The 22242-nt window shown below is 39.2% G+C and overlaps 1 protein-coding gene across 4 annotated transcripts in view; it reads left to right on the top strand.

Annotated features, from left to right (window-relative positions):
- Positions 1–81: 81 nt before the first annotated feature.
- The window catches only part of RMND1 (required for meiotic nuclear division 1 homolog), a 44488-nt gene continuing 22327 nt past the window's right edge, over positions 82–22242 (top strand). The window contains exons 1-5 of one of the 4 annotated variants that reach the window (XM_038526332.1): positions 82–253; positions 6225–6742; positions 14045–14153; positions 16157–16232; positions 20539–20578. In XM_038526332.1, coding sequence (XP_038382260.1) covers positions 6239–6742; positions 14045–14153; positions 16157–16232; positions 20539–20578 — 729 coding nt within the window. In that variant the 5' untranslated portion in view covers positions 82–253; positions 6225–6238. Of the gene's footprint in view, positions 254–2700; positions 2852–6224; positions 6743–14044; positions 14154–16156; positions 16233–20538; positions 20579–22242 lie in introns of those variants that run through there. The other 3 variants (XM_038526330.1, XM_038526331.1, XM_038526333.1) reach the window with 3 other exon arrangements.

Here is a 22242-nt window from a genome sequence, read left to right as displayed (position 1 = left end):
AGGGAGCGGAAAAGGTCGCGGCGACGCGGGTCACGTGGTCCGCCGGTCACGTGGCCCCGGCGGCTCACGCTCCGCAGGGCCTGCGTTCTGTGCGCCTGCGCAGTGCGGGCGCCGGGAGGGCCGCCGGGGCGGCGGTGCAGGCTGCGGGAAGCGGGAGGTGCGGGTGCTGTTGCTCTTCTCTTAGCAGCCGCCGGGGCGCGGAAGCTTGCGCGCTTCCCTCCAAGGCACGTCCCTCTTCTTTTCCGGCGGAGAGGTTAGTGCACTGCTTTTCCCCAGTAGCTTGTATGGTTCTCTCACCTTTGATCGCGGCCGCTCGGAACCGCTGGGGTCACAGGTTCCACCGGAACCGCTGCGGTGATCTTTGGCTGACTTAGCTGCGACTACAGCACGCAGTCCACAAACCCTTACGGAACCTTTTTTTGAGCCAGTGCATAGCGCCTACCGCAAAGATTTTTTTTTTTTTTTAAATTGAGTTTAAGGAATTGGAAGGCATGCTCCAAAGGATTAGCGCCGCTCATCCGTTGAATCGTAATCTGGCTGATACTGTGTTACTGTTTGGTATTGTTCTTAAGAAGTAGGAAATGTGCCAGTAGCTGCCTTGTATTTCATTCAGAAAATAGGAGTTGAATACTGTATACTGGGCGCTGTGGCTACAGAAGACACAGCAGGAACGGTAGACACATCTTATCCTCAAGAAGCTTATGTTCCAAAGAGAGGGGAATCTATTCTTTCTTCTTCTGGTTTCTCCTTTAGTTGTGTCACTATTTTTTTAATCGAAGTTTATATATATTTTTAAGTAATCTCTGCACCCAGCATGGGGCTCCAACTCAAAGCCCCGAGGTCAGGAAGCCCCAGGTTCCACCGACTGAGCCAGCCAGGCGCCCCTAGCTTTGTCACTACCTAACATATATTTCACTGACTTACCCAGTTTATGGTCTGTCACCTCCAATGTGATGTTAAGGTTCAAACGATAGGAATTTTTGTGGTTCATTTTCATGAATATTACCACCTTTGAAGAGAAAGTCTGACACATGGCAGGAACTCAGTTCATCTTTGTTGTAAGAATTGACAGATTAGAAATATGAGGCATCCAAGTGATGTTCAATGCAATGGAAAAATAAAAAGTGAAGGAAGATAGTGGGTCTTGGATTGTGGATTTTAAATCAAGTTGTTAGGAAAGACTTCACAGGAGCAAAGATCTGAAGGAGGTGAGGCAGTGAGCTTTACAGGTTCCTAGGAGAAGAACACAAGGAATAGTAAGTACCAAAAAAGTACCAAAAGACAGAGTGACTGCAGCAAAATGAGCAAGGCATAGAGCTGTGGGAGATGTTAAGGTGGAGATAAAGGGCCAGAAAGTGGGACCATGCATCCAGTTTAAGGTCTTTGACTTTTGTTTCATGTGAGATGAGAGGCTGGCATCAAATTTTGTGCAAGAGAAAAGACGTGATCCCTCTTAGGTCTAAAAAAGGATCACTTTGGTTGCTGCACTGAGAAGAATCTGTAGGAGGTAAAGAACAGAAGCAGGGAGACCCGTTAGGTGGCTATTTCAGTAATTGTGGGAAAGACAGCAGCCTGGATCATGATAGTAGCAGTGTTGGTTGAGACCTGGTGCAAATAAAGCCAATCTGACAGATTGGGTATGGGGAATGAAGAGGCAAAGCGGATTATAGGTTATTGCCTTTAGCAAAGATAAGGGTGTAATCGCTATTTTGTGAATGGGGAAGACTTTGGGAAGAATAGAACTTGTGGGAAGATTTTAGACGCTCTGTTTTGAGCATGTTGTATTTTTCATGCTTATTGGAGTGGTTTAGGGATAAATATTTGCTATTCATTACTGCATAGATTGTATGTATATAAGGAGCTGAGAATAGAGGACTGGCCCAAATACTGAGCTGTGGTGCTTTCGATTGTTGAGGGTATAGGAAAACAAAAGAGACAGAAGGTACAACCAATGAGGTAGGAGGAACAATGGCCAGTGTCATATCCCAGAAGCCAAGTGAAGAAGGTACTTCCAGGAGGGTAGAGTGATCAACTTATCTGATGTTGCTGGTGAGTCAGGTAAAATGAAGACCGAGAAGTGACCATTGGAATTAGACATATGGAGGTCATTGGTGGCCTTGACAAGTGGGTTTTGGTGAAGCGGTAGGGATGAAACCCTGATTGGAGTGCATTCAAGAAAATCAGAGGAGTTAGAGACAATAAACTTTTAAAGGAAACTAACTCAGAGAAAAGGTGTAATATGTAGAAGGAAAGATGGAGTCAGGGGAGAATTGTTTTTATAAGATAGAAAGAAATCAAAGCATAGTCATATGCTAATAGGAATATGCTGGAGAGGGGCGCCCCAATGGCCCAGTCGGTTAAGCATCTGACTCTTTGTTTTGGCTCAGGTCATGATTTCAGGTTCCTGAGATCAAGTCACATAGTGGGCTCCATGCTCATCCCAGAGTCACTTGTCCCTTTCCCTCTGCTCCTCCTGCTCTCTCTCTCTCTCTGGTACTAATAAATGAAATTGTAAAAAAGAATAAATAATAAATAAAAAAGAATATACTACTGGAAAGAAGGAAAAATAAATAGCATGAGATAGAAAAGAAGAGTTTAACCATTCCTGCTATAGGCAGGAAGAGTGAGACTTGGTATGCACATTGGGGGACTTGGTTCCAGATGGGACCAGGGGCAGCTCTTCTGTGGCAGCAGAAGGGAAGACAAAATACATGGACACAGAAGCAGCTGGTGAGCAGGTGGATCCTGGTGAGAACCTTGTGGAAATGCTCTTCTGATTGTTTCTGCCCTGTCAACAAAAGAGGAAACAAGGTCATTATTGAGAAGGAGAATGGAAGAGGAGGCATCGGAGGTGAGGAGAGAGCACAGAATAGACTGTGGTGGGGAAACAGTTTATGGTTGTCGAGCAGCATGAAAGGCACTCCTGAAGGAAGCAGTCATGATTTTAAAGTGAGACCAGTTGGCTTGGTTTGTTGGTTGTAGCCATGTTCAGAGGCAGGAGTACACCCACAAATTAGGTGAATTATATTTAATTCTGGTTGATGTGATGTGGAGGAGAGAGGGATGCAAGGGGTTTGAAGTATATGGGAGAGGAAGAGACGATAGGCCACGGAATGTAGACTGAGCGAGCGTGGTGGAAGGGAGGTGTGGGGAGTGAAGGACACTGGAAGGGTGTTTGGATCATTGTATGGTTAGGTCCTATTGAGGCTGAAGAATTGTTAGAATTGAGTAAGAGAAGAAAGAGTGAGCTTAAAAGACCAGACATGGGGTTTGGAGTAGCACACCTGAAATTGAGTGGGTGAGGTTGCAGTTGTTGATATAGACGGATCTAGAGCAAGACCCTCTAGGAGAAATACAGTGCAAGCTATATAACGGCATTTGAAGTTTTCTAGGGGCTTTAACTGTAAAAATAAGTGACATCACTTTTAATTTACTTTACTTAGCTCAATATACTTAAAATATTATTTCAACAAGTAATGTAAAATTTATGGAGATATTTTACTTTTTTGTATGAAGTATAAAAGCCAAGTACAAAAAAATTTTAGCGTTTTTGAGTCACATTTCAAGTGCTCAGTCGTTGTTTGTGTTTAGTGGCTATTATACTGCTGGGAGCATGTGAGCCCGGGAGGGAGTGATTGAGGGAGAATGGAAGACAAGATAGGCAGGGGCTAGCCCCAGGCTAAGGGATTGGTAGACTCGTGTCCACCACTGATCTGCGCAGAGCTTATGCAGAGCTTTTAGAGTAATTAACAATCTAATAAACTTTTAACCTTTAAATTTAGTTTGTGCAATTACAATTTAACTTTCCTGAGATGTGCCCCAGTTTTTAACAAAGCCTAAATCTAGTGTGTGTGTTGGATACCTTAAGTGCTACATCTTTCTCTGCAAAGACAAAAGACACACTTCTTGTTTGTCCTGTAGCTTTTGCATTCTTTGTCCTAATGCTTTGCATGGCCTCTATATTAAGGCAGTCTCTGGTTTCAAGGTAAGAATTTCCTAGAAAAGAATCAGTGTATACAAATTTCTAACTTTTTTTTTTTATAATTAGGTTCTTCAAAACCCACTGGCTCAACTGGCAGGGAATAGTGGTAATTAAAGGTGAACTATAATAGCTAATTGGACTAGAACTAAACACAGAATTCCAGAAATATTTTTGAAAGCTGTAGCTTCTAAACGTTGTGACACACCCTGGTCCTCCTCTAGGAGGTGGGAGATAGAGCACAGTGGTTAGGTGTCATCTTTGGAATTGGAAAAGCCTGGGATGTAATTACATCTCAGTAACTTCCTACCTGAGCAGTTAGCCTCAGCTTCATCATCTGTAAAATGCCTCCTGGGGTTTTGTTCAGGTAAAACCCAGAGCCTCATGTGTGACAGTACTCAGTGAGTAAGGTCTTAGTCTCTCTGTTCCTTTTCTACCTGTTACCAAAGATAGGTTTCTTAAACATACATCAGATCGTGTGAGCGTCTCATTTAAGACCTCTAGCTTCCCCCTATCTGTAAACACTCTTTTGCATCACTCACTGTCTGATGCCTGGCTCCTCCTCTGTCCTAATCTCCTGCAGTTTACTCCTGCCTCCCCTGTGATTGCACTCCAGTTGTCAGATAAACAGTAGTCTATATCTGAGGTGTTTGATTTGATGATTCCTCAGGCTTTTTGAGACCCAGTTCAGATGTCACCTCTGTGAATATGTCCCACCCACCCATTACCCCAGATGCTCCCTCCTCTGGGCCCCATAGCAGTTGGTACATTGCTCTGTTCAGAACTTATTACATTATTCTGTTTACCCAGCTAGACTGAATTCTGAGATGACTGATCCACTCATATACCCCTAGCACCTAACATGCTATTTTTATAAATTATTATTATTGATTCCCCAGTATAGGCTTTTTAAGATTTTACTTATTTATTTGAGAGAGAGAGAGAATGTGTGTGCACAAGCAGGGGGAGGGGGAGAAGGAGAGGGAGAGGCATACTCCCTGGGATCCCAGGACCCTGGGATCAAGACCTGAGCCGAAAGCAGATACTTAACCATCTGAGCCACCCAGGTGCCCCAGGCTTACTTTTTTTTTTTTTTTTTTTTTTAAAGATTTATTTATTGGGACACCTGGGTGGCTCAGTGGTGGTTGAGCATCTGCCTTTGGCTCAGGTTGTTATCCTGAGATCAAGTCCTGCATCAGGCTCCCAGCATGGAGCCTGCTTTTCCCTCTGCCTATGTTCCTGCCTCTATCTCTGTGTCTCTCATGAATAAATAAATAAAATCTTAAAGAAAAAAGATTTATTTGAGAGAGAGAGGAATATGTTAACAAGTGGGGGAGAGAGAGTGGGAGAGAAATCCTCAAGCAGTCTCCCTGCTGAGTGTGGAGCCGGAGGCAGGACTCAATTTCAGGATCCTGAGAACATGACCTGAGTCGAAATCAAGAGTCAGATGCTTAACCGGCTGAGCCACCCAGATGCCCCTATAAATTAGGCTTGCTTTTAAAGAACAAATATTTTGTGCTGTAAATAAAGGGGGAATTACATATGCAGTCTCTTTCCTTTGGAGTGTTTCTTTCTCTCAGTGCCTCACATCCCTTACCCCCACTACCAGGCCCAGTCTCAACCTGAAAAGCACTTTCCTATTCAAGAAGCAGCTCAAATCTTTCTGAGAGCCTTTCCTGACTCTTGATGTAGAATCAGGAGAGCTTCTTGTATGTTTCCTCTGCACCCTGTGCTGTAGATTTTTGTAGAACCTAGGACCTATCCCCCTGAGTTATAATGAGCTGTTGAAAATGTCTGTCTCTAGGAGACCACTAGCACTGGATGGCAGGGACTGTGCCTTTCATGGATGCATCCCTGGCCCTAACTCATTGTATATCTCATTGAATAAATTTTGAATAAAGGAATTCAGGAGAATCGTTCTTTTAAATGGTTCATATGCCAGTGAAATATGTGAAGAGATCCCATTACTGTGCTTTTTTTTTTTTAGGTCCTTGTCATGTCATTGGCTTTATAGTGTTGTAATCTTCCAGAAAGATGGCCAAAGGTTGATCAAAGGAAACGTGGTGGAAACACCTGAATTTATTTTTTTAACTTCATTCTTGTACTAAACTCAGGTTTAAAGTATGTTTGTTTTGTAACTGTTTTTACAGAAATCTGTTTATTACTTAGGAAAATATTGTATATATTTGAAAATATGTAAAAACAAAACGAAAAAAACAAACTTCTAAAACTCTTTTTCTTTTAGCTTGGGATGTGGTAATGTCATCCAGACTTTTCAGAGCCCTGGCCGGATCTCACTGTATTTTATCAAAAGTGTGTCAGTGCCAAAGACTTGTCCAGCAAACGTTAAAACCACTTAAGGAATTTAAGACTACGACATGCAACACCACAACGAGAGGTCAAAACTTGGATTTGTTCTTTCCTGATACAGCAGCTGGTGGTTTGAATAAGTCCCAGGTCCTGGAAAGGAATCAGAAAATCTCAAATACAAGCATACCCTCTCCATTAAATGCTGTGCATTGCCAAGAAGAAAAAGTGCACCTTCCAACCAGGAAATCTTTTGGTACTCACAGGAAAGTGACTCACAGACCAAATCTATTAGGTTCTAAGTGGTTTATAAAAATATTAGAGCGGCATTACTCATCTATATCAACAGAAACACTTGTTCCTAAGCAAGACTTTCCGCAAATCAAGAGACCACTAAAGGCATCGAGGACCAGGCAGCCATCCAGGACCAACCTTCCAGTTCTGTCTGTCAATGAGGTAAAAACGTGTGGTGGTGGCAGTCTGTTTTATAATCATTGCTTGCACTGTAACTAGTATCCATGGCACCACAGCTGTACCGTGAACATAAGAGGACTGGCAACAAGATCTTTGAAGCCTAGTAGTAAAGCCTGTGATATCCAAAGGGAATCAGCATTTTTTTTTTTTTTTTTAAGATTTATTTATTTGAGGGCATCCCTGGGTGGCTCAGCGGTTTAGAGCCTGCCTTCGGCCCAGGGCATGATCCTGGAGTCCCAGGATCAAGTCCCACGTTGGGCTCCCTGCATGGAGCCTGCTTAAATCTTAAAAAAAAGATTTATTTATTTGAGAGAGAGCATGCACATATGAGTAGGGGGAGGGGCAGAGAGAGAGGGAGAGAATCTCAGGCAAACTGCGTGGATGGTGAGTGCAGAGCCTGATGTGGGGCTCGATTCCAGGACTCTGAGATATCACGTGAGCCGAAATCAAGAGTTGGATGCTTAACTGACAGCCACCCAGGTATCACAGGGAATCAGCATGTTAGTTTTAAGAATTAAGAATATGTTTAAAGACAAAGTATAGGCAATTAAATACAAAAATAGGGCAGCCCGGTGGCTCAGCGTTTTAGCGCTGCCTTCAGCCCAGGGCGTGATCCTGGAGACCTGGGATCAAGTCCCAGGTCAGCTACCTGCATGGAGCCTGCTTTTCTCTCTGCCTATGTCTCTGTCTCTCTGTCTGTCTCTGTCTCTCTCTCTGTTTCTCTCATGAATAAATAAATAAAATCTTTTTAAAAAATTAAATACAAAAATACAGTTTGTGACAAGTTCCAGACTTAAGGAAACTGAGAAAGAAGACTAGTATTAAGTCCAGTGTTGGAGTAGTACCATAAAAACACCCAGTTAAAAAATTTCAAACTATAGAAATTCTTCATCAAATTAAAATGACCGTTTTTTTAGTAGCTCTGCAGACAGGTGAGTGCTCATTAGTCTGTGGTAACTGTATGGGATGGGTTAGTGAGATGACATGGGAAGTACACTCAGAAAACAGGGTTTTGCTTCTTTAGCCTTTGAGGTTTAAAGGGGGTTTTTTCATTCACTGTTAAGTTTATGGGAGTTTCTCAGCTACAATTGCATTTGGCTTCTGAATGATCAGTACTATTTAAGATCAGGATTGAGCCCTTTGCTAACTCTTGTATCTTGCATAATACCTAGGACTGTGCCTTCTATTTAATAAACATTTGTTAAATTGGAAAAGAGGGAAGAGAGACAAGGGATCTTTGAGGTCCATGGTCATCAACATTAATACTGGAAATATAAAATATTCAAAACTTGATCAGGTCTTCTGAATCTATCAGAAAACAGATTAAAATATCAGTCTTAAAATTTTAATTCTGAGGGTACCCTAAACATGTGTAATTTGTGGGGTTTTTTTCCTTACTGCATAGTTGACTTCCTTCAAAAAGGTCTTATAGGCCTTCAGTATTGATCCTCAGGTTATGAAGTTAGGAGTTGATTCATGATTTTTAGTTTGGACTCTAGCTTTATTTGCATTCTTGTGTGGGGTCTCTGAACCTAGAGTAGAAATGAAGGAAGTGTTGCATGTGTGCTAGTCTTTTCCTTGTAGCTCCTGATTTTTTAATTGTATTGTTTAGCTTTGTGGTAGTTTGGGAAATTCAGCATTTAAGTGACAGATGATATTAGGTATAAAAACCTGAATTCATGGCAGATCCAAGAAAGAGGAAGATCTGCTCCCTTTGTTCTTTTGTTATATCTAACATCACAGAATAATCAAGTTTCTTAATAAAGAGGCTGATATAGTGGAGATGTCACTTTTTTGTAGTTATTGGTCGTAAACTATCTCAGAGGCATTATTTCTTTGGGCTATCCTCAGACTTGGAGGCAATTTTTTTGAATTGTTTTGTTTTTTCTTTTTTAAGGGTTTGTTTTTTTTTTCCCTGTTTCCAGGAAAGGGTTTGAGGTAGATTTTCAAAATTCAGTGTAGTTTTAAAGGAGCCAACAATTGACACAAAGAGAAAAGTAACTGGCTCCAAGTACCTGGTATGTATATTGAGTTCTGAGAAGCCCAGTGATTAAAGAAAAAAGGAAATCCTCCTGGGTTGTACATTTGTTGTTCTTTAACAGGAAAAAAAGAAAAGCATAACAATATTTTATGAGAAAATCATGATTTTGTACCATGGAATTTAAGGAGTCCTATTTCGTGGGTTCTTATATCAGAGATATGTAACATGACAGATGTGACCTCAGTTGGAGTTTTGCAAAAACAGAAACAGTGTGTTGTCACTGTAAAAGCACAAGGAAATCATAGAAAACTTAGGTTTGTGACGGCATTTTTAGAATTTCAGTTAATACAATTTTGGAACTTTTTTTTTGGTTTATTTATTTTTTGTATTCTCTACACCAGCATGGGGCTTGACCTATGACCCTGAGATCAAGAGTAGCATGCTCTTCCCACCAAGCCAGCCAGGTGCCCCATGGAACGTTATTTGTGATGATCTTACTTTTCATAGGTGAGCATAGTCTTGAGATGTGACTGGATATTCTATCCCCAAGGCCAAAGACTGGCTTTTGTCTGGCCCAGATGGAGGGCATCATGGGGCTGACAAATCCTTTTTGGCGGTATAGCCCTATCTCCCCTTCTAGACTGAGACAAGAAGGACTCTGCTTTGTACCAGAGAGCGGATGTGCTTTCTCTTGTCCCCATTCATGCTTCTGAACTCGCCCTCTTCGTCTGCCACATAGCATGCTCTCAAATTGACTGAATGAGGTCAAGCACCCTCTCCACTAGAATCAAGTCTTTACCTGGTGTCATTTTGCAGAGATCATAACCTACTAAGGTATTCAGCCCCATGTGCCATCGGCTCATAGTTTATCATGGCAGCAGCAGTGCTCCCTATTGGTGTGTCCTGTCTCTCAGGAGGAACATGCTGGAGGATGACAGCCACTGTTCTGAGCAGCATGGAGGTGGGCACGAAAGAGAAGGTGGTGGGTGCCTGCTAATGATTTTCGGAGGATCACCACTGTATACTGTAAAGTTAACTAGTGGGTTGTTAATAGTTGTTTGTTTTGGGTTGGTTGGGGTTTTTTTTTTTTTTTTTTTTCTTTTTTTGTGACTAGAATAAAAAGCATCAGAATGTATTACTGTGGTAGAGCTAAATACTATTTTGTGAATTTTCTGTGCCAATTACTGGTATGTATGCACATATGCATATGTGTACTATGTATACAAAAGGCTTTCTCACTATGGAGTGTAGTCAAAAAACTTGAAAGCCGAAGCATTGTACTGCTAACATAAGATGTATTTGTGTTTTAAAACTTTATCTCTAATGTATACATAACAGGAAAAACATGCATTCTTTGACAGTACAGAAGTAACGTTGCAGTAATGCATTAAATTTCTTTAGTACTAGAATATGAATAAAAATAAACTTTCTTTTTCAAGAAAAGCATTCCATCAGAGTGTGTAATGTGCTAAAACAAGAATCATATATAGATTTCTAGCCCCATCTGCTGGAACATGTTTTCTGTGGCCAGAAAAATGAAACACATATTGAAACACAGGGGCTTTCTTGGCTTTGAGTTTGAGGGGTTTGTTTTTGTTTTTGTTTTTGTTTAACATTTTAAAATAGAAAGGCCTAAACGTAGGTGTTAAATGCAGTAACTATTTTAGGTTAATTTGGCACATTTATTTAAGAATGAGTTGTTAATCCTTATCCTAAACCCTGAAATTTGCACGCTCTCTCTCTATTTATAGATATGTGATTCATTATAAAAATCCAGAAAAAGACATGTATGGAAACAAAAGCTTCTCACAGTGTAACAATATAATAGGGAAAAAATGTGACTAGAACACATTCCATGGGCCTATCTTTCCCTTTACCAAATAGATTGAGTACAGTCCTGAAATTTAAAGGATATAAAACTTAGAAAAGAGCTAGCAAATCAAACTGAAAAACTTAGTGCATCATTTATTAATAGAAGCAGCCACAACGTAAAGAGAGACTGAGATCCAAGTTGCTTCAGGAGGTAAGTGGTAATGGGTATCAGGGAAGGCCACAGTGGGCAGGAGGGAAGTAGTGTGGCAAACCATGTAAGCTGTGTGACACTGGCCGGAACTTTGAGCCAAACCAAACAGGAGACAGAGAAGGAAAGGTGACAATCTTCAGAAAGTCTGCAAAAATCCTTGGAATGGCTAAGTAAAAACAGATTGTGTTTCAAGATTTATTTTTAATCTCTTTGGAATCAATATACTTTCTCATGGAAGCAGCGACTGCTTTGTCCCATCCTTGAGCATGCACAGTAATATACCTTTTTAGCATGGATGGGTCTGGTTGGTGACAAATGATGTTAAGGCAGGCAGGGGACAGTAGGGAAGGGGAGGGACTGGGTTGACTGGAGAACTAGACACACACACCCCCCCCCCAATCTTAGTTGATCATTGCCAGATATTCCACTTGATCAGAAGGTGGTGGAAATCTGGGTTTTGTGTGAAATTTTAATTCGTTGTTGATGAAGAATTCAAATCTTCAAAACACTGGATGGGTCAGCTCTTGAGTTGGTTAGTTCTCTGAGCTGCCAGTCTACAATTCTGATTCTAGAGACAATCAGCCTCTGCCATTTTCAGTACAGTTCTGGAAAGATCCTCCACTAGAATAGTTCTGGGACTGGGGCCCCCTTATCTCATCTCTTTTAATTTTTTTAAAAAAATTTAAGTAGCCTTCACACATAGTGTGGAACCCAGTGCAGGGCTTGAACTCACAACCCTGAGATCAAGACCTGAGCTGAGGGACACCTGGGTAGCTCTGCATTTGAGCATCTGCCTTCAGCTCAGGGCATCATCCTGGGTCCAGGGATCGAGTCCCACATCAGGTTCTCTGTGAGGAGTCTGCTTCTCCCTCTGTCTGTATCTCTGCCTCTCTGTGTGTCTCTCATGAATAAATAAATAAAATCTTAAAAAAAACAAAACAAAACAGATATGCCTGGGTGGCTCAGCCGTTGAGTGTCTGCCTTCGGCTCAGGGCATGATCCCAGGGTCCTGGATCGAGTCCCACATTGGGTTCCCTGCAAGGAGCCTGCTTCTCTCTCTGCCTGTGTCTCTGCCTCTCCCTCTCTCTCTCTCTCTCTCTGTGTGTGTGTGTCTCATGAATAAAGACATAAAATCTTTAAAGGAAAAAGAAGACCTAAGCTGAGATCAAGAGTTGGACACTCAACCGACTGAGCCACCCGGGCACCCCTCTCCTCATCTCTTGCCTTTTTGTGCCCCCTGCCCTTCTCCTTCCAGCCCAGACTAAAGCGTGTCAGGTGTAGTAGTCGCAGGAGTAATTCTGACATCCAACCTAATAGACTGATTTTTCTTGGCAAGCTTCGATAAATTTGTTGGGTCTCCTGCAGAACCGAGCCCACCCACTGTGGCCTTCCCTGATGCCTGTTACCAGGATTCCTCTCTTTGATCCGGCTTAATCACATGTCCTATCAGCTCTTTCTAACACCATGGAGCCTTGAACAGATAACTGCTAGCAGTTCTAAACCTGGAGCATGTAATTGATGCCTTTGTAATCTATACCATGTATACTCTGGCTCTACGGATCCATATGATTTGTGTATCAGTATGTTCTTACCCTTCATGGTGACTCTGGGAATCAGCTTATCAGCCTACCTGAAAAAAGAAGGGGTGCTACATCCATTTATCCTCACATTTCAACAACAATTTCTGCATCTGACTTTCCTTTTCTTTATCCCCCCACAATTAAGTTAAAATCATTTTGCTGATGAGTGGATATTTGATTGATCTTAGGCTTTTCAGTTTGTGTGTATTCTCAGGTCCTCTGTTTATTACTCTGCTACTTTTTAAACCACACATTAAAACAGTGTAACAGACTAAGGAAAAGGCAAAGCAGTGTTAGGCCATTTCTTTGAGATAGGACCAGGAGTTAGGTAACAAATGTGGGATACCGGAAGGAATAAATATACTACTTTTCTGAAATTTTGTACTAGGCACGTAACACAAAGGGAAAGAGTTCAATGCTGAGATGAAGAACTCTTAGGAGGAAATTTTTTTTTTTTTTTTTTTTTTTTTAGGAGGAAATTTTGAATCAGTGACTCATAAACCTCTTTTAACCAGTGATGGGCAAAAGCAGCATATATATCAAATGAGTATAGAATCACTCATGTCCTGATCAGAAATATAAAATGATGACCATATGAAAATTCAGATGTAAATTACTAGATAAACTTTTTCACCTCCCATAAATGTTGATGGTTTAAACATACCTGTACATGCAACAGAAATGACTATAATCTAACAAATAATTGATCGTTTGTGCTAGCCATGATTTTGAGCAGCTGACATCAGCTTGTTTCAACTTCACAACTCTGTAATAGGCATTTTGTCATTCTGATTTTTTAAAAAATACTATTCAGATTCTGTGCTGAACCCATGAAGCCTTTGCCAATAGCTTTTAATCTTAATTGACTTCATCCCCTAGTGAGAAATATATTTTCTGTTATACATACTTAGACACACATAAGTGACCAAAAAAATTTCATAAAATAACATTTAGCTTTACTCTGAATAATGGACTGTAACATTTTCTATTTTATTGTATTTAATTTTTTTAAAAGCTGGTTTGAGCCACCTCAATCGGTAGCAGGAACTCACTGATGGGCTGTGACTTACAATGTGACAGAAGCACTGTGTTGTGCCATGTTCTGTACTATATAGACATACATAGCACAGATGTACATGTTTGTACACAGGCAAGATAACATGCACTAATGAAACTGGGACACATTCTCAGATAAACAGAACTTTTTATTTAATATTAACCAGAGTAAAAGTTCTGTGCTTCCTTTGTAGATTTGAAATAATCTCTGCTGTAGAAGGCTAGTGACAAATTAGATGACCTCTAATAATTATGTTGCTGTGAAAAAGTCCTGGAAGCAAAAGGTTTGGAGAGACTGTAAATATCATTCCACCCAGGGCCATATGATGCCTTATTCCTCTCCATATCTTTTGTTCAATCTGTGCTTGCAACACTACCACTGGGGGAGCAGCTCTCTTTTCTGGTTAGCGCATTACATCTTTTTGGTGGCTGGCAAGAGAAAGTCCTTTCACAGATTGATCTGAAATCTGTCTCCCTATACCTTCTTTCTCTTCACCCTTATGGAACCTCTTGTATGAACTTTTGAGATGTCTATTGAAAACTCTCAAGTGCTTGCTTTGCAAAATGGAGTCCTGGAAGATGATAGCCATCACAGACATTTTAACCTCTTGGTAACCCATGTCATCCTAATCTCGCCAACACAGGACCTGATGCACTGCACAGCATTTGCAACTGCAGATGAGTATCATCTCGGGACTCTCTCTCAAGATCTGACCTCCCGTGGATATGTTGAAGTAACAAGCTTGCCTAGAGGTACATCTTGAACCTGGGGCCAAGTATGTTAAAACGTATGAGAAAATAATTTTCCTCTGATATACCTTAAATATGCATTTGTTTACATTCCATTTTCTTTTTAAAAGATTATATCAAGGGGCACCTGGGTGGTGCCCTTAGTTAAGCATCCAACTCTTGATTTTTGACCTAGGTCATTATCAGGGTCATGAGATCAAGCCCAGGTCATCGGGCTCTGTGTTCAGCAGGGAGTCTGCTTGGGACTGTCTCCCTCTCCCTCCGCCCCTCCCCACCCCCTGCACTCTCATGCTGTCTCTCTTTGTGTCTCTCTCTCTAAACTAAATCTTTTAAAAAAATAAAAGATTATCACAAAAATGTTGAGTCTCTTTATACAAATGGCAAAGATAAGAAATCAAAATGTATTTACAGAGAACTTAGTTCACAGATTAAAATTAGTATGATTTATTAAGCTTTATTTGTAGGATCACTGTGATTTGGGATGATCAAAGTCTGTGACACTTCATTTCTATTGCATTAAAAAGTTGTTTCAGTATTATAGAACCATGCAATTGACAGAAATATGGGGGAGAGCCTTTAAAGAAAAATTTACCAGTACAATCTGATACTTTAAAACTAACAAAATGAACTAAAAGAGAACTACAAAGAATATTTAAAAAGAGAATTAAAATAAAAAAGAGGCCTTTAGGATAATATCAGGAAGGATTCTTGGAAAAAAAAGCCTATTTTATATTAAAAGATAAGTAACTTGGAACACTCTGATGGAAATTCATGAATTTACCACAAGGTAGCAAAATTAGCAGGTTGAAAACCTCCCTGCTACATAGAAAATTCTTCAAAGAGTCATTGACCCCATGAGAAACTCTTGAAATGTCATTGTGCTCTTTCAGCCTCAGGGATCGAAACAGACTCTTTGTGCTGTTTGATGGCAGAAACAAACATAAATTGACTGACAAAAACAGAGTTATATCCAGAACCCTGAAGATAAAAAAATTTCCCAGGTATATCCTTGGCTGATTCCAAGGGGTGTCAGCAGGGTGACCCTGTTACCCTGGCTAGCTTCTAGCACCAGTCCCGCAGCCCTGGCAGGTCTTTGGCAGGTCTTTTCTATTTCATTTACGTTGCTCTTGGCTACATGGGTGAACTTTACCCTCAGTAGGATGTAGTGCCTAAGGAAGTTAGAACTCACCCAAAAATGGTAGTTTAGAATTTGGTCTTTATCTGAACACCCTGTACCCCAACCTCTATTAGAAACTTGAAGTTTTGTTGGTCCTACTTTTTGGTTAAGAAATTACATATAATTTTTTGCGTATTAATATTAGTATATGTATTGATATATTCATGTATGTTTATAATTTGTTGTAGAATATTTACATACTTATAACAAATATTAACTATGCTTATATAGAAAGCAACTACTCATTGATGAATATATGTATATAATATGTATATTTAATAATATTTGAAAGGTTAAAATATTAAAATAGTTATGGGTGGCTACTGTGGTAGTTCTCATGATTAATTGAACTCAGATATGTTTTGAAATGGTCAATATCTTCATTTCTGTATATTTTCTCTATATAATTTAAAATTCATCAAAATGAGTTGTTTTGTATATTATATTTTTAATAAAATGGTATTTAAAAGAAGAGAATTTTGTAGATAATTTAAGTCTTGAATCTTAGTTGTATTAAAACTAAGACTTCTAATAATTATTAACTGGACTAGTGACTACTGAATGAAAATGAGTGTCAGTGAGTAGTTTTAAATAGTACTAATAATAGTGTCACAGGTGTTTCAGTGTTTTGTGAAAGTAATTTCATATAGTCTTTTCATTTTCAAATGTCAAATACTTTCAGAAACCTAAAATTGGGTAGAATCTTACTGAACACTCAATGGTATATGAAGGAATGATCATAAATACATTATTAAAAGTTCATAGGTGACTCCTAAACCTTGTATCAGTTTCTGATTGTAGCTTTTCACTCATTTATTTTAAATCACAGATGCAGCAAATATTTTGGTGATGGGTGTGGAGCATTCGGCAAAAGAAGGCGATCCTGGAACAATATTCTTCTTCAGGTAGGACAAGTGAGCAACCCTTACTGGGAAATGGCCTGCTGTCAGATAATGTGGTCTTTTTTTTTTTTTTTTTTTCGTCTCCGAGTGGTAGAACTACAGACGGTTTGTTTATTTTTGTCTTTCTGCATTTTGCACATTTTCTACGTTGTAATATTTTTTTCCTTTTTCAAATTTTCATTTAAATTCTAGTCAGTTAACATATAGTATAATACTGGTTTTAGGGGTAGAATTTGGTGATTCCTCACTTATAAATATAACACCCAGTGCTCATCATAACAGGTGCCCTCCTTAATGCCCATCACCCATCTAGCCCATCTCTCACCCACCTCCCATCAACCCTCCGTTTCTTCTCTGTAGTAAAGAGTCTCTCTCTTATGGTTTGTTTCCATCTCTCTCTCTTTTTCTTTCCCCTTTTCCCATATGTTCATCTGTTTTGTTTCTTAAATTCCACATATGAATGAGCTCATTTGGTTTGTCTTTCTTTGGCTCACCTATTCCACTTAACATAGTACACTCTGGCTCTATTCACATAGATGCAAATAGCAAGATTTCATTCTTTTGATGGCTGAATAATATATATATACACATATATATTAAGTTATATATATATTATATATACTCATTATATATCTATATATACTACATTGTATATATACCACATCTTCTTTATCCATTCATCTGTCAGTGGACATCTGGGCTATTTCCATAGTTTGGCTATTGTTGATAATGCTACTCTAAATATTGGGGTGCATGTGTCCCTTCAAATCTGTATTTTTGTGTCCTTTGGGTAAATACCTAGTAGTGCAATTGCTGGATCGTAAGGTAGTTCCATTTTTAACTTTTTGAAGAAACTTTGTTCTGTTCTCCAGAATGGCTGCACCAGTTTGCATTCCCACCAACAGTGTAAGAGGGTTCCCCTTTCTCCACATCTTTGCGAACATCTGTTGTTTTCTGTGTTGCTAATTTTATCCATCCCGACAGGTGTGAAGTGGTATCTCCTCATGATTTTGATTTGTATTTCTCTGATGATGAGTGATGTTGAGCATCCTTTCATGTGCCTGTTAGCCATATGTGTGTCTTCTTTGGAAAAAATGTCTGTTTGTGTCTTCTACCCATGCCTTAACTGGATTATTTGGGTGTTGAGTTTGAAAAGTTTTTTATAGACTTTGAGTACTAGCTCTTTATCAGATATGTCATCTGCAAATATGTTCTCCCATTCTGTAGGCTGCCTTTTAGTTTTGTTGATTGTTTCCTTCACTGTGCAGAAGCTTTTTATCTTGATGAAGTCCTAATAGTTTATTTTTGCTTTTTTGCCCCTCGCCTCTGGTGACATGTCTAGTAAGAAGTTCTATGGCCGAGGTCACAGAGGTTGATGATTTCCTGTTTCACACTTAGGTCTTTCATCCATTTTGAGTTTATGTTTGTGTCTGGTGTAAGACAGTGGTCCAGTTTCATTCTTCTGTATGTGGCTGTCCAGATAACATGATCTTTAAACTTTAAGGTGCACCTTCTCCGTTAATAGTAAATGTGTTCAAAACTTACTGTGATTTAAATTTCTCCTTAGATTCTTATTTGATCTGGGAGATTTTGTCAATTTTAGGAATTTTCTGGTAAATCCTCTTATAAAACAATTTTTAAAATAAATGATTTTTCCATGGCTTGTCTTTACAAGTCTGGATTTTTGTTTACTGAGAGTAGGTAAAGTATCCTGTTTTTCATCTGCAGTGCTCCTTATCAGACTCATGCTCCCACCCCTCTGTCTTTTCTTCCTTTTTTTCTCCTTCTGTAGCTCCTTTGCTATAATTTCAGACCACCTTACCCCTCCAGAGACTTCAGACTAGAACCTTGAGTCACATAAACTTAATCCTTTTATTTAAAGGTTGTTTTAATACCAGATACTCCCGAGTAGCTGATTGAGAATGATTATGATAATAGAAACCACTTAAAATAATTTTGTTTGTCCTCACAGCTCTTAAGGAGCTGGGGAAACTCAGTGTGAGAGAGTTTTTTTTTTCTTTTCTTTTCTTTTTTCTTTTTTTTTTTTTTTTAATGTGAGAGAGATTCAGGGAATTAACCACAATCATGGGACTATTCTGTGGCAGAAGAGAAACACATAGAATGTCTGGAAGAACCCAAACTTCGATAAAATGTTTGTGATATCATTTTGTGTAGTTGATGATAACTGGCAGCTCCAGCTTGCTTCCCATCAGTGCCTTACCTTCTTTTGACATAACTTTGGAGATAATCAAGAGTTCAACATTCAGCCCAAGTAGAATAGCATCCCCTTTAACTCAGTGAGGAATTTGGATTTCTGAGGTCCTCTATATTAGCACCATCCAGTAGAAACGCTAGGCAAGCCTCATATGTAATGATACATTTTCTAATAGCCACATTTTTAAAAGTTAGAAAAAAAGATTTGAATTTGAACATGAATTGCATTATATTGCCTGAAAATAATTTTAATAATGTGTTCTATTTAACCAACATATCTACAATGCTCTCATTTCAACATGTGATCAGTCAATATAATTAATGAGATTTTTACACTGTTCTTTTCATAGTAAGTCTTTGAAACTCAGTGCATGTTTTACATTTCCAGCATTACTTGGTGTGTACCAGGCACATTTCAAGTGCTCCACAGCCCACATGGTCTCTGAGTACCACACTGCATAGCACAGCTCCCTGAAGGGACAAGGGTATGATCCCCAGATTTCTCATCTGCCTAGAAGTGATAGTCTGAACTAAGAATACTCCACCTGTGGCTTTAGATACCAATCACATCTACATCATAGATCCTACACTGGCTGGTTGCCCAGCTTGCTTTCTGGTCCCCCTGCCTGTCCACTCACCCCTCTGCCAGTCTGCTTGCCTGTATATAAACAGGATCATTTTTCAGTAGGTGCTTTGGATCACTCCACTTTCCTTCTTAAAATTCTGTGGAACTGGACTAAACTCCTTGTCACTGTCTCTCTGGTCTGATTGCCTCCTGCTTGCCCGCATCCACAGCCTTGCAGACAACTAGCTATCTATTCTGAGATGTTGTCGTGCTCCTCATACCTCCTCACAGAGCCAGAGTGTTCCCTCTGCCGTATTGCCACTTCCCATTGTCTCATTTGGCTAGTCCTACTCGTCCTGTGAGAACTGTGTCCCTCCCATGGACATCCCAGAGTACAAGCTGCATAACTCCCAGAGCACCAACCACGCCACACTACAATTAGAGGTCTATCTGTCAGTCTTTTCTAAATTGACAATTCCTTGAGGATAGGAACTAGGCCATACTCATCTTTGTATTTGATGCAACACTCATATCCATACATATACTAAGCACGGTGCTTAAGAAACATTTATTTATTTATTTTTTTATTTTTTTAAATTTTCTTAATTTATTTATTTATGATAGTCACACGCACAGAGAGAGAGAGAGAGGCAGAGACATAGGCAGAGGGAGAAGCAGGCTCCATGCACCGGAAGCCCGACGTGGGATTCGATCCCGGGTCTCCAGGATCGCGCCCTGGGCCAAAGGCAGGCGCTAAACCGCTGCGCCACCCAGGGATCCCAAGAAACATTTAAATAACGGTCGGGGACCACAGAATTTTTACCTTCTCCTTCATTTCCACCTTTCCTTCCTCCAGTGCGGTAGTAACTCAGAGCTATAACTTCTCTCTCTCTCTTTTCTTCTCTCTCTCTCTTTTTTTTTTTTTATTTACCACCAAAAACAGTTCACCATGTCAAACTTTAGGAATCAAAACAAGTTCATTCATAGTTTTTAGACCCTATATTCTTTCAAAGCCAGAACTAGATGGCTTCATTGTACTGCTCCAAGCACTGTAAGGATGGGTGGCATTTTTCCATGGGTGCTTTTAGCCATCTTTGGCTTTAATTTATCTCAGTCTCTTTATTCCACAACTATTAAAAGCATGATCCTTTATTCTTTTCCTATAGCAGAATCTGCCTAATGACAGCTAAGACGGGTCCCAAAATTTTCCTTATTCTGTACATCAGAATTGAACCAGGTATGAAACAGTCTAGATACATGAAGTTATATAGTATTACAATAATATTTATTCTGCAAGCCATGTGAGAAGTCATGAATTTGGGGGAGCTCAGGTTTTATCAAGAGTTCAATAATAGCTCTTGTTTTAGCAAATCCGTCTAGGAACCATAATGTCAAATAAGTAATAAATCACATTTTAAAAAATTGCCTTCTGGATATATTGTAGAAGTTACCTAAGCATAGCTTTATGTATGGCCCTAAAGAATATATTCCAGCATTAACTTAGTTGATTATTTTATTCTTTTAAATCAGAGAAGGAGCTGCTGTGTTCTGGAATGTGAAAGACAAGACTGTAAGTATATATAAAGTATAAAAATATAAAAATTTAGTTTTCTGAGAAAAAGAATTGTTAATTATCACTCAATAATCAAACCACTAGAAGATAAATTAGCAGATAATTCACAACTTATTTGCTCTGCATTATGTGTCATTATTTATCCTAGCATTTTTGTCTTCTAAAGTGATTGTATTTTGGCTTACAAGTTTCGTCCATTTTTTTATCCCCTGGACTTACCTAATTTGTGAGAATCAGAACAATCCTAGCTACACTGCAGACAGAAAGACGTATACTTTGTACATAATAATCTAAAAAGTGAAATACAATTCAGTGGAAGCTGGCTGCACTAAATCTTATTTTAAATCAAGTTTTCGGGGAGCCCGGGTGTCTGAGCAGTTTAGCGCCACCTTCAGCCCAGGGCCTGATCCTGGAGACCCGGGATCGAGTCCCATGTCGGCCTCCCTGCATGAAGCCTGCTTCTCCCTCTGCCTGTGTCTGTGCCTTTCTCTCTCTCTCTCTCTCTCTCTCTGTTCTCTCATGAATAAATAAGTAAAATCTTTTAAAAATAAATAAAGTTTTCTAGAACCTACTCATGCACAGGAAATAATTTCTTTGTTATCTCAATCACAGTTTGTTACTACTATTACAGTCTTTTTAGAGACAGTTTGGTAATACACATCAAAGCTTTATATTTAACTCAGCAAAGTTTTTACATCTTGAAAATTATCTAAAGGGAATAATCACAGTTATGTGTGATAAGTGATGTACAGATATGTTCATCAGTGTACTACTTACTGTGGTCAAATTAGAAATAACCAAAATATGTAATAGGCAGTTTATTAAATATCTCCATAGGATATACTACAGTTCTTAAAAATCATGTAGAAAAATATCTATTCCTAGGAAATTGCCTAAATTAAAAGAGCAGATTATAAAATATAACCATTATAATGCCAGAGCTGGTGAAAAAACATGCCTCATACAATCCCAGTTTTACTAAAAGGTAATATACCTTCCCTACACACACACACACACACACACACACACACACACACACACGTACACACGGCAATGGTAGGGTGGGGTTTTCCTGAAGAAAAAACAAATATAAATGACTAATAAATTAAGAAAAATTGGCTGTTTGAAGTGGCAGAGATATAAAAAGCTGATAATACCCAATATTTTTTAAGAATGCTCTCCTAAATATTTGGATTCTAAAACTGGAAAAAAATGTTGCTAAGAGTTTAGCAACATTTAACAAAATTGTAAGTGTGCATGTCTTTTGATCTAGCAGTTCCTAAGGAAATAGCCCCATAAGACCATGAAGATACACACATAAAAATAGTACATTTGTGCCCTTGTAGCAGTAGAGAGTAGAAATAATCTGTGGGTGGACATTGAAGAAGCTTAAATAAATTGTTTCTGAATTAAGAGAATATCACTGAAAATGTTTACATGCGCAGTATGATCTCATGTTCTATAAAAAGCAAATACATATACCCATTTTTAAAAAATAAGGTATGGAAGGATATGCAGCAAATTAAGTGAGGGTTACCTTTGGGAGTTAAGAATTCAGGAAAGCAGAGAGACTGTCACTTTTCTTTACCTTTATGTAGTTTAAATTTTTACAGGTATGTAACTTACATATTTTTTTAAAGATTTAAAGGATACAAACCATG

Source organism: Canis lupus, chromosome 1, assembly GCF_011100685.1.
Source record: "Canis lupus familiaris isolate Mischka breed German Shepherd chromosome 1, alternate assembly UU_Cfam_GSD_1.0, whole genome shotgun sequence".
In the NCBI taxonomy this organism is placed as follows: Eukaryota; Metazoa; Chordata; class Mammalia; order Carnivora; family Canidae; genus Canis; species Canis lupus.
The sequence above is the reverse complement of the archived record's forward strand: the minus strand, read 5'-3'. Positions and strand labels throughout refer to the sequence as shown.